General features: G+C 55.0%; 1 protein-coding gene across 1 annotated transcript; it reads left to right on the top strand.

Moving 5' to 3' along the window:
• Nucleotides 1-418: 418 nt before the first annotated feature.
• Nucleotides 419-4,261, top strand: LOC139359298 (uncharacterized). The gene is made up of 4 exons (XM_071081923.1): nucleotides 419-507; nucleotides 776-1,002; nucleotides 1,560-2,052; nucleotides 3,964-4,261. The coding sequence occupies exons 1-4, from the start codon at nucleotides 419-421 to the stop codon at nucleotides 4,259-4,261; spliced, it is 1,107 nt and encodes a 368-aa protein (XP_070938024.1).
• Nucleotides 4,262-12,548: the final 8,287 nt, after the last annotated feature.

The following is a 12,548-nucleotide window of genomic DNA, read 5'->3' as shown; positions in this document are numbered from 1 at the left end:
ACGCACTTAAGTCTATACATTTCCCTGTAAGCACTGCTTTAACTGCACCCTGTAAATGTTGACATTAAGTGCATTCATTATCATTCAGTTCTAAATATTGAATAATTTTTGTTGATTTCTTTTTAACCCACAGATAATGTCAAGGTGAAGCTTTTCATTTCAAAACATGTAGGGTTTTGGTAACTCTCTTTTGGTGGTTGATTTCTAATTTTATTGCATTATGGGCTGAGAACCATAACGTTCTGTATATGGTAATTCTCTGGAATGTTTTTAAGACGTCTCTTGTGACCTAATAATTGTCCACACTGAGTTACCATTCCATGTCCAACTAAATAAAAATAAAGTCTATACATTTTAGTATATCAATGTATAGCAATGCCATTAAAAGGATTATTTAAAAGATCATGAGAATGGAGAGATGAAAAAGCTGCACAGGAGAGAAGCTGAAGGCAGAAAACGTGTGAAGGCTTTGGGGCAGAAAGGAGCCATTGAAAGCCTAGACTGGCGGTGAGGCTGTAGCCAGAGGCAGGAGCGGGCAGACACTGATAGGGGTGAGGTAGGCAGGGCCCAATTTATAAATAAATAAAATGGAAAATAATATACGTGGATAATAACCGAAAAGCATTACAATAGCCGGTCACCACCTCCAGGCCCCCACCGGCCTCCCTCAGGAAAGTACAGCGCAGCAGAGACTTCATCCCGATCTGATTTGGACTTTGGAGGTCAGAAAGATTAACTCAGCGGGCCAGTGCAGTCTGCCTCCCCTGGTTCCCAGCTCGATTGCCTCCACGCCCCCTCAGCCCCAGGTTCCTCACCTGGGGGAAAGATCCACCTCTCAGGCGGTTCTGAGCTCAGGGGACAGACCATTTAATGGCTGCAAGGCCTGCGTCCTAACGGGCTTGCAGAACTGCCAGCACCCCGCCCCGCTTCTGTGTCATCTCTCTGCCTATCCGGGGCGCTCCCAAGTGCGGGTTAGTGTGGTGGTGACGCGCCGCAGCTGCAGTGTGCCAGAGCCTGGGTGCAAATGCAGCCATTCTGCTAGCTGTCCCTGGGCCGGCTGAGACTCTGGGTCTCCAAGTCAGCACCCGTACAAATGGAAGCAATCACTCGATCCACCTCATATGGTGGGGGGAGAGGTAACTGAGCGCATAACTCACTTTAAACACCTGGCGCCGAGCCTGGCACTTAATAAGCGCTCATTAAACGAGGGTGTCCTTGCCTTGCCGTCTCCCGCACTCGGGCCGCTCCCTGCATTTCCACCCCGCTCCCACTGCTGGGTAAATGTTCATCCGGACGGGGACAGGATCGGGAAACGCCGGGTAAGGGCTCTGCGCGGGGGCGTCCTCCCCTCCCCGCCCGGCTCTCCCGCTCCATCCCCGCGGCCTGGCCAAGGGCAGCGCCAAGGGCGCCCGCGGAGGGCGCAGCTGCCCCGGACGGAGCCCCCGCCACCCCCACCGCCGCGCGGGTGCTCCAGAGCATCCAACTTCATTTCCACTTCAATTTGATCAGCGGCCAGGGAGCCGGGCGGGAGATAGGAGGCCAGCCCTGACACGAATTAGCCCGGAGATTGCCTGATACGCCTTGGCCCGGGCGCCGGCGCCGCTCGCTCGCCTCCCTCGCTTCTCCTTTGTGTCCGCCTCGCCTCTCGGCCTCGCCGCCCTCCATTCCCGCGGCGCTGACCCGGGCCAAGCGAAGTGCTTTGGCTTTGGCCACGTTGAGCGCACCGAGGCGGCCGGGGGCCTGGGGCTCCAGGACCCGTGTGCTCCTGGTGCTCCCAGCCCCACAGGGTCCGGCCGGGTCACCTGGGCCGATCCTGGCGCGCAGGGGCCTCGCTGCTCCTCCCCCGCAGCCCCTCTCGCCCTCTCCGGGACGTGTGCGGGGAGCAGCTGGGAGCCGCGTCTGGAGGGGCTGTCCGACTGGGGAACTTGTCCTGTGCCTTGTCCATACCATTGCATTCATCCTCCCAAGAACCCTGAGAAATGAGGAGATCATCAGAGAAGGTGAAACTGAGGCTCAGAGAGGCGACAATACTCGCCCAAGGTCACACTGCGAGTAAGTGGTCATCTGTCCATTCCTTAGAGCCTCGGTGAGGGGGGTTGTCGGGCATATCTACACAGTTGGTATTTCCCCTTTACCTACTATGGGAGGTTTCGAGAATTGATTATTCCCCACATTTATTGCTAGAAGGAGGTCAAGTATGATGAGGATGATGGAGGCACTTAGAGCTTCCAAAGAAAGGAGCATGACTTCCTTCCACACCCTATTCTCCCAGGTGCCCTCCCAGGACACACCCCCTCCCAAGCTTCCTCCCCACTTCCCCCTACAACCCCCCACCCCAATCCAGGCTTGACCCAAAGACACAGTTTTGCTATGTTCCAGCTAGACTAATGGTGGAGGCCCAAGGACCATCTCTGGGACCCAGGGGGGTCTCTCCCCAGCCCCTCCCTAGAGCTTGGGGTGAGGAATGCTAGCCCTGCCTGGCTCCCCGCCTCTGTTTTGGGGTGCTGCTGAGGAAAATTTATATCCCTCTCAGGTTTGGGAACCAATCCCACACTAAAAAGAAAGAAGAAAGAGAGAAGGAAATGATTTTAATTTTTTTAGGTCCAGAAATGAAGCAGAAGTGAGTAAATTTTAATGAAACGGTGCAAAAATGACATCATTTACTCAGAAATCATTAATTTGTCAGCATTAATATTTCAGCTACAACATTGCCTGTCATTTTGTGCCTGCAATGACTGATAAATCTATAAAAGCGTGCTGCTAATTTACTGAATATTTATGTGCAGTGTCATTTGCAGAGTAAGAATGGAATTTATTTCATGCCGAGTTCTGCGGGAGAACATTCCCCACAAACCTTCACCCTGGTAGGCGGGGGAGGGCAGGGGGAGACTCTAAACTTCCTGGAGAACTGGTAACAGGATGAGAAGAAAGGGGGTCCCTTGGGGCTCAGTCCCCCAGCCCTAGAGCACAGGGAGGGAACACCTCACTTTTGCACAGGTGGTGCAAAGGCACTCCTGGGATCCCCTCTGGGCCCCCGTCGTGGCCAGTTCACATTTGACCTCTGCTGCAGCATTCTCCTCAAAGCTGTCTGCTCCCAGGAAGGCGCCCTGGATTCTGCTGCCCTCTCACTGCAGTGGGAAGGTGCAGTTACTGGCTGGCTAGTTTGGGGCAGGCCCTAGAGAGGATGGCAGGGCAGGTGGACTGCAGGTCCTAGATAGGTTATCAGAAGAGGGGACCTGGGGCCAGGCGTAGTGGCTCATGCCTGTAATCCCAGTGCTTTGTGAGGCCAAGGCAGGAGGATCACTTGAGGTCAGGAGTTCGAGAGCAGCCCCACCAACATGGGGAAGTACTAAAAATATGTTAGCCAGGCATGGTGGTGGGCACCTGTAATCCCAGCTACTCAGGAAGCTGAGGCAGGAGAATTGCTTGAACCTGGGAGGCTGAGGTTGCCGTGAGCCGAGATCACACCACTGCACTCCAACCTGGGTGACAGAGGGAGACTCTGTCCCCCACCCCCTCAAAAAAAAGAAGAGGGGATCTGAGAAGAGCTAATGTGCCTAACATGGAGTCGGGCAGCCTGAGTTCCAGTTCTGGCTCTGTGAATGTTCTCAGCAGTCTGGGTCTCAGTGTCCTCATCTGGAACATGGGAACGCTATCAGCACCTGCTTCCAGAGACACAGTGAGGACTGGCTGACCTAATGCGTGTGACAGATCCAGGAAACATTAGCTACTGCTGCGGCTGCTGTCATTGAAGGAATCACTGCCAGATTCCCTGCTCCTGGGGTGTTCTTTTTCCGGGTCTTTTTCCCCAGGTGGGAAGTGGGAGGCCCTGAGACCCCATCCCCACAATCCTGAGAGGAACATGACACCCAACAAGGCTCCTCCCTCCCCTATGTGGGTCTGCTTCCCCAGCCCCGAAGGGGATCCCCATTCTCCTCACCCACTGCCTTCTCATTTCCACAGGCTGAGTCCCCAGAATTCCTCGGTGGTATCTATCCGGAAGCACCTTCCTGAAGCACCCAGCCCAGCCAGTGTTTCCCTGGCCCTCAGAGCCATCCATTTCACAGAGGGCAAAATCAAGGCTCTGAGAGTGGTGCCAGCTGCCCAACGACCCCTCACCCTCACTTCCCCTTCCCCCAATCCCAACAAGAGCACAAATCACCAGCCTTCAGGTTTTGCACAATTTTGCTCAATTTCCTGCCTGAATGGCACAGGGCCTGACCCTCTGCAGGTGCTCAGGAAATGTTCGTGCAATCAATAAAGGACAGCTAAATCTCCCATCTTCTGAAAGCTCTTTGTCTCCTCCCTCCCTCCTGCTCCCCACACTCCATCAGGGCGGCTGGTGGCCCCCTCCTCTGGAAAGCCTCTCCAATGGCTCCTTTCTCTTCTTTGCCCCTGCTGCTGCTCTAGTGGAGTCCTTGCTAGCACTTACCCGAGCCACTGCACTAGGCTGCTCAGAGGGCTCTCTACCTCCATTTCCTGCCTCTGATGCAGTCACCCTGAGCTGCCAGCACTCTCTCAGGTGCATCCTGCCAGCACCACTCCCTGACTCAGAGCTCCAGCGGCCCCCATTGCTGGAGAAACAGCGTCCCCCTGCCCTTCCAGATCTGGCGTGCTGGCCTCTTCTTCCTCCCTGAGAGCCCCGCCTGCTATTTAACATGCAGGTCAACACTTGTCTGTCTCCAGGGCTTTGCTGTCCCTTCTGCCCAGTGTCCTGCCATTCCTCACAGCCAAATCACATCTATCCTTCAAGGCCCATCACAGTCGTTCCTGGTCCCCTCAGAATTCCTCCTCATCCAAGCAAGGCCACGGGGGACAGGGAGCTGCCTTCTCTCCCAAGCAAGCCCTAGTGTGGGAGAAAATGTCAGGCAAAGGAAAAGAAGGGCACCCATTGTCTGCATCTTGGGGAGAACACTGGACTGGTGGTCGGGGGGCCTGGGTTCTCTTTCTGGTCAGCACTATGTGGCCTTGACCTTGCCTATCTATGAAATGGGCTGGTCCAGATCTCTCCAGTCCACACTCTGAGTCTATCATGTTCACGGCTGCATCTTGCACCAAGCATAGCACAAGGCACATAGTTCCTCAATAAATATTCACTGAATGACAGACTTCTAAAGTCCTGCTCTCTGTCAGGGTTCTGAGGTTCTGCAACTTGGTACTGTCCAGGTAGACATTTGGGGGATTACCCAGGGACAGGCAGAAGGAACTGCTTCACTACTAACATTGAAGAGTGACAAACTTTCACATAAATGACGTTATTTAATCCTCGCAACAACCCTGTGGCCTGCAGTTCCCCATCCCCATTTCACAGATGAGGAAACTGAGGCTAGAAGGTTAAGTGACCTTATCAGGCTCACACCCAGGTCCTTGGCTCCAAATCCAGTGCTCTTTCTGCTGCCCCCAAATGCTTTCCTTTACTCTTAGAATAAACCCCAAGCCTTTTGTGGCCTGTGAGACTGTGTGATCATGCCCCTGAGATCTTCTTCAAACTCACTCACCCTCCTGGATCAGAGCCACGCTGGACTCTGGCTGCCCCTTGAACCCTGCAAGCTCATTCCCTCCTCCAGGCCTTTGCACTGCTATTTCCTCCGCCTGAAAAGTTTGTCTTTGCCATCTAGATCCCAGCTCCCATGCCACCTTTTCAGAGGCCTTCCTTGCCCACCAAGCTAAAATAGATATTTCGTTTCCCTCAGACGCCACCGGACACGGTCTCATATGTCTGTGGCCTGTTGGTCGCCTGCGTTCTCCCTGAGGGGTTCCCGGCTGCCTGTCCTACCCTACGAGCCAGGTCTCTGGAAAGCACCTGGCTGAGAGTGACTATTGGATGGATGGATCCATGCCTTGCAGCTCTGCCTGGGTGTGTTAGAGAGGAAAACTATGAACCTCCCATCTTCCAGGAGAAGCGATGCGGTGGTTGGAAGGCAGGGATGTAGTAGGTTGGGAGCACCAGGAATGCAAGGTACAGCCCAGTCCCAGAAGCTGGATTCCAGAGAAGGGAGGCTGGGAGATGCTGCCCACCCTTGTCCTGGCCGCCCCCCAACCCCCACACCTCACACTCATTTCCTTCCCGGAGTCAGTCTCATTTGCTTTCCCTAAAAGCCGCTGGAGGAGCCAATATGTACGTGATGAATATTTCATCTCCTGAGCATGGGTTTGCGGGAGAGCTGTGATCCCCCGGGGAGGGAGCGCTGCCCAGCCGTGCCTGGGAAGAAGGGGGGCTGAGAGGGGCACTGGCAATAGGCTCTGAAGGAGGCAGGTTTTAGGGTCCACCCACCTGCTTCTGCTGACTCCTTTGGCCTTGGGAGGCTCAGAGGGGCCGGGGTAGCCTGAATCTGAGGCACAAATACTTTGTGTCCCGTGGGGCTCCCAGTCCTTCATTGGGGTTCGCCTGTGGCAAGGGGCAGATGTTTTCCTGAGCTCAGAGACACATGAAAAATGGGGAAAATGAGGCTTAGGGAAGTTAAGAGGGAGAGGAAAATGAGGCTTAAGGAAGTTAAGAGGGAGAGGAAAATGAGGCTTAGGGAAGTTAAGACGGAGAGGGGAGAGAACTATGCCAGGGTTCTGAGGCTCTGAGGTTGGCGCACCCACGAACCCACACTCAGGAGATGTCCAGGCCGAAGGTGCCACTGGCATGACTATGGCTGAAGGTGTGGAGCACGGCCTGGTCCTCACATATAGTGGCCTCTCAAATAGGAGTCCTGGAAACTGCTCCCCCTGGGGACGGGGGCTGGGAAGCTACAGCCTGAGAAGGGAAGGGAGGGACAGGTAAGCACAGAGGAAGAGGGAGGAATGAGGAGCATGAGGCTCACTTCTTTCCTGCCCAGTGCCCATCCCCAGCCCCGCGTTGTGCTCTCCGCCCTTCCCCTCCCTGGCCACAGGAGCCAATGACAGCCAAGGCAAGCTTCTCCAGCTCTGGAAGCTGCCAGTCCTGGTTGCCAGTCCTCTGCTTCCACACCAGTTGACTGACCTTTGAACCTACCAAAGCCTCAGTTTCCCCATTTGAAAACTAGCATTAGTTATACCACCTGGCCGGGTAATTCTGAAGGGCCAGCAGAATGCCTGCACATAATAAAGACTCAGGGGATTTAGTGTCTACACCACACACACGCACACAGGCACACACACGCCCCACCATCACCTCTCCTCTGTCATCCACCTCTGGTTTGAAAACAAAGGACCACCCGTTGCCTCCTCCTTCACCCGGGCTTTCTCACCTCTTCCTCTACCCTGTCCACCCCCTCACCACACACCCCACTCCACAACCCTGAGCCTCTGCTCCCTGAGGAACGGAGTGGTGTTGGGAAGGAAGGGGAGGTATCTGATCTCCTGGGCCTCAGCCAGCCCTGGGTGAAGATGACCCCTTGCCGCCATGTCCCCCAGCCCTCTGTAGCCAGACCTGCCCCTCCCCCAGCGGCCAGGCTCAATCCTGTCCCTCCGTCCCCACCCACCACATTACCCTCTGAATACTCTCATTATACCATTACTAATTAGGGCTGCTCAGCAAATTGGCGGCTGCATTCGAGGGAGACAGTGTGCGGAGCATATGGCATAATATCGTATTAATGAACACTCTAAATTCAAACCCGGGTCAGCTGCTCGCTTCTCGCCAGTGTCACCCACGCTAAAGGAGGGAGGGGAAAAAAACAGTCAACCTTTCCCTCCCTTCCCTTGCCTCTCTCCAAACACACATTCCGCAGCATGGGCTGGGCTGGGCTGGCATCGCACTGTGGACCTGCATGGCCAGAAGAAGGGCCTCCCTCCCGCCATGTGCAAGCGGACGCTTCTACGATTAGAACTAATTAATAATAAACCGGGGCCACGGCCGGGCTTTCCCCCTACATTATCTCTGTGGTTCCCAACATCCCTGAGGAGGGGGCTTCAGCACAGGGGGGCAAACTGAGAGCCTCTGAGGTCATGGTGCTTTTTCTGGGTGACAGGGTGGCTGGGTATCAACCTAGGCTTTTTGCTCTCCAGTCCTGCTTGTCCTGCTCTGTCCAGCCCACAGGCGGAGAATTTGGCTTGTCAAGTTCTACCCGGCACACCTGGGTGGACGAGCACCTTCCTCTTTCTCATTTTCTCTCCCTTGCCTCTCTCCCACGTTCTGCAGAAGACGCGAAGAAGATGATGAATTCACGCGTGGCCTGGGAGTCTTGATGGTACCCCTGGCCTCCCTGCATCCTGGGAGGTGGAAACGAAGCACAAACTTGGGTGGGGGGGCGGATTCTGGGGTCAGTCTGAGGAGGCCTTGGGGAAGAAATGAGCGCCAAGCAAGGCTCCTAAGAGGAATGGAAGGGCCAGAACCGAAGCTGGCTTGCCCTCGGCCGGGGGCAGTGCCCACAGATGTCCTGGATGGAGCCTGTCCAAGGCGTCCTGTCTCTGCTAGTCTGAGCCAGGGATGAGCCTGAACAGGCTTCCCATGCCATCCATCTTGCTGTCTGATATGTTGTTGTCAGTGATCCTCAACAGGATCACAGGTTTCTTAAGCTTCCAATTCCTCATTTCACATCAAGGTGAGAGGCTGCTTCATGCCTGCTGCCTGCTGAGCCCAGAGACTGCGGAAAGCGGGGGGCTGGCCACTTGTGCACACATCTCCTATCTCTGCCCAGGCTTGTCCCTGCCCTGATCAAAGCATCCTTCAATTTTGCCTCCCCCGGGAAGCCTTCCCTGATTAAGACTATAGAGTCCTTGGCATCTGAGAGTGTCTTAGAGATTGATCTTAGGTGGTGTCCCCAAATTGAGGACTGGGCCTATCACAGAAGGGAGGGTGGCCAGATCCTTGCCGAAGCAAACAAACAAAAACCTCTCCTGCCTGTGCCTGCCTCCAATCCCAACTCGGGGAGCTGAGCTTCCTAAGCTGGGGCATCGTCCGGGTATCTCAGGTAGAGGGGTGCTGTGGGCTGGGAGTCAAGGTGGATTTCACCTCCAATTAAGTCACAGTGCAAACCCCTTCAGGCCCCTTCTCTGGCTGCAATCTTTGTGAATTCAGTTCCTGACATCCTCCCAGTCCTCTCACCCAGGGGTTGTGAAGATCAGCAGATGTTCCTGGCCCACAAAAGGGTTTATCAGGACACATTGTTAGGGGGAATCTTGTCAAAGAATTGGAGCTCGCAGGCTGAGTCCCTCCTCTCTCAAGTCTAACAGGAACAAGGAGTTCCTGTCCACCTCTTGGGTGTATGTGATGAGTCTGTGGGGGAGGATTGGGGATGATTTGGGGTGTTTACTTTCTTAGCAGGGTCCCAATCTGGAATCAGGGAGGAGTCACTTGGGTTTTAACCTTCATTTTACTGTAGGTCTCCAGGGAGTGAGTGCCTTCTCTCTTTACTTTTCCGTCTGTGGAATGGGTGTATTCACAGTAGCTTAGCCAGGACTGAGAGATGCTTCTGTGAAAGACCCACTCGGTGAGGCTTGAGACTCTGGCCTAGCTGAGCATCCACCACCTCCCTCCTCCTGCGTTGGCGCCCTCAAGATGGAAGAGCTGCCTGACCAAGCGACTGCTCCTCTCCTGGGCTGTCAGACAAGAAGGGAGGCTGGAGTGCCCTATGCCACCACCCAGAGACCTCTGCTGTGGGCAGCCTTGAACTAGCCTGCTGCCGGGCCCTTGCCGCCACCCAAGGTGTGAGAGGCCCCCTTGACAGACCTTCAGCCCCCCATTGCATGACAGGTGCCCTCGTTTGTGTCTGCGGCACCAGGACCCAGCCTTGGCCACTTGGGGGCTCTGCCTGTGCATGCTGCCCCCCCACCCCGCGCCCCCAGCTGCCCTGCCTGGTATCCAGGCCACACTGTCTCATCCTTGGGCCCTGCCCCACTGGCCACCACTCACACCATGGTCATAGGATCATTTTCCTTTGTCTGCAGAACCCGCAGACCCTCCCCTCCTCCCCACAGCTCTACCAGCAGGGGAGCCCAGGAGAAGCAAATAATTGTCGCCCCTCCCAGCCCAGACCAGCCAGGCGGAACGCAGGGGTGTCAGTGAGCCCTGGATGACAATTATTTATCTGCCCCCACCAAGCCATTACCTACCCCCACCCCACCCCGCTGTGGGCCCCCCATCCCCTCCCTCTCCTCTAGTAGGGGAGTAAACGAACCCACCCAGGGAGAGGTGTTGGCTGGTCTCTGGATTTTAGAAGCCGCTTGTGAGGACTTGTCCGGGGGTGGGGACACCGCCACTCCATCTCTCCAGAGGCAATAATGCAACTTTGTGTTGCAGATTTGGCTCCGTTGTGCGTGTGTGAGCATGTGTGTATGCGTGTGTACCTGCGTGTGTGCGTGTGCGTGCATGTGCATGTGTGGGTGTGTGCATGAGTGCATGTGTGTGTGCGCATGGGTGTGTGCGTGCGTGTGTGTGTGTGTGAACCAAGGTTCCAAGGAGGTCTGGACTCTTCCCAGGGAGAAGAGGCTGAGCTAGAAGGGAGCTGAAAGGCCATCTCCTTGGAAGCCTGAACCTGGGGCCTAGGAAGGTGAGGGACCTTCCCCAGGTGACAAAGCCAGCAAGAGGAACCCTCAGGTCTGGGTAAAGTGTACTTTCCACAGGTGACCCCTATTGCTAGATCTCTGTTCAGAGACCCTGTAAACACCACAACCCCACATCCACATTTTTCACACAGCCTTCTCCCTTTGACCCTATGTCTGGGGTGAGAGTGGGACCAGCTACACTACTTGTAGTACCCAATGCAAAATGAAAGTGCAGGCCCCTTGTTCAGACATTATTAAGGCTTTCAAGATAGCGACAGAAGAGCATTAAACCATTAAACCTTCTAACCACAGGGCTCTGTACATAGATCACCAGCCCATGAACCTGGCCCTGGGCTAGGACCTTGTCAATCTATTTCCTCTGCAGCTGTGAAGACCTTGGGTAAAATCCCCACACACATTCTAGAAGCCTCCCTGTCTGGAACCAGGGTTCCATAGTCACTGCCACCCCCACCACAGCAGTCAGCCCAGTGACTGCAGCCTGGGGAGGAGAAACTGAGTTAGCATTCTGGACCTGGGCTGATCCCCAGAATAAGGTGGGGAGCTGGCCTGGGGATCAGACTGCATCTGTCTCTTGCAGAGGGCAGTGGGCATAGGCCCTAGCATGCAAGAGAGAAGCTGCTCAGAGCCAAGGCTCTGCAGATTTAGAAGAGGCAGGACCTAGGGTTTTCTGGGAGCTGTACTTCCTCCGTGTTTCCGTGTGTCTTGTAGAGGGCCTGTGTTGTTCACTTGTGTGGGTATATAATGTTGTGTATGCAAAGAAGGCCTGTGCTGGGTGCCTCGTGTGTACACTCACAGCCTAAGTGCAAGGTAGGCTGGCTTACTGCCCACTCCCCTCCCCACCTGGTGCCACCCCCGTGGGTGTCTAGGCCCCCATGCCCATGGAGGGCATGTTCCTATCCTCAGGCATTCTGCATTGGAATTCAGGCCCTTGCCAGCCTGTTCCATGCTCGCTAACTATAAACTATCTGATTTATATTCATTAACCAGTACTAGACAGCGGCAGGCACAGCTAACTTCAGTGGGGGACAGGCCTCCATCGACAGGCGGACTGCATTTCAGTTAATTAAGGGGCTGTAATTGTTGTCCAGGACAAGGGTCCCCAGGGCACAGGCTTTGTAAATAACTACCCTCCACTGCCCCCACCTTTCACCCCACTCCTCTCTGCCTACTTTCCTCCTTCCCAGGTCTCAGAAGCCAGGTAAAGTAGCTGGGGCAGGAAAGGAGGCTGTGGAGAGGTGGGAGTGAAGACCTGGCTGGCGGGGGATGCCCCTCCTACATCCTTGCAAGGTCACAATTCCCTGGGTTGAGCTGGGGGTGGGCTGGGGGAGCCCCGGGCAGAGCATGGTGGGCTGGGTCATAGAAAATGATTTTACTGCCCAAACTGGCTGAGTCCAGGGAGGCAGGACCCACCTCCACACATGCACTCTTGCACGCAGGAACACACACAGACACACAAATGTACACATGTACACCTCTCCAGATCGAGTTATTTATGCTGTTTTCCCCTCACCTGCCTACATACCCACCCTGTGAGCTCAGCCCTGGCACCTGGGCACTGGGCAGGCTTTCTGGCATCTGTTGGGCACAGGGGGACTTTAGGGGGTCAGGTAGAAACTAAACAAGTAGGAGCTGTCATCTTAGCAACCCAGAAAAATGAAGGGAGGCACCTACCTCTCATAAGAATTGATGAGGGAGGCTTGTGGCCTTTGGAACTCTCAAATAGGGGGACTTCTGGTCTGCTAGGGCATGGGAGGGCCATCCAGGGGCTACCACTTTGATAGGGAAGAGGGTCCCTCCTCTAAAGAAATACCTGACATAGAGTGAGGGACGGGAGGTGGTCTGGGAAGACAGGAGTCTGATGATGGAGGTACACACTAAAGACACCTACAGACCTACAGCCACCAGTGTGAACAGATATTCAAGTGTACGGATGGTCCTGGAGAATGCCACAGAGCGGGCAGGGCCTCTGAGGAGATGAGAATCTTGAGCAGAGCTTTAAATTAAGGCATGATACAACCATGGTAGAGGAGGAGATGGCTTTGCTCCAGGCCTGTTGCTTCCAGCTCTTCTTTGCA

This window comes from Macaca nemestrina, chromosome 17, assembly GCF_043159975.1.
Source record: "Macaca nemestrina isolate mMacNem1 chromosome 17, mMacNem.hap1, whole genome shotgun sequence".
NCBI classification, from domain to species: Eukaryota; Metazoa; Chordata; class Mammalia; order Primates; family Cercopithecidae; genus Macaca; species Macaca nemestrina.
This window is presented reverse-complemented; position numbering and strand designations above follow the sequence as displayed.

Bases quoted from the DNA above. Each gene is read 5' to 3' on its own strand.
- LOC139359298 (XM_071081923.1), top strand. From the start codon at position 419: ATGAAAAAGCTGCACAGGAGAGAAGCTGAAGGCAGAAAACGTGTGAAG. The intron at 1,003-1,559 runs GTGTGCCAGAGC...GACACGAATTAG, and splicing joins GGTGACGCGCCGCAGCTGCA to CCCGGAGATTGCCTGATACG. The intron at 2,053-3,963 runs GTAAGTGGTCAT...TCATTTCCACAG, and splicing joins CGCCCAAGGTCACACTGCGA to GCTGAGTCCCCAGAATTCCT.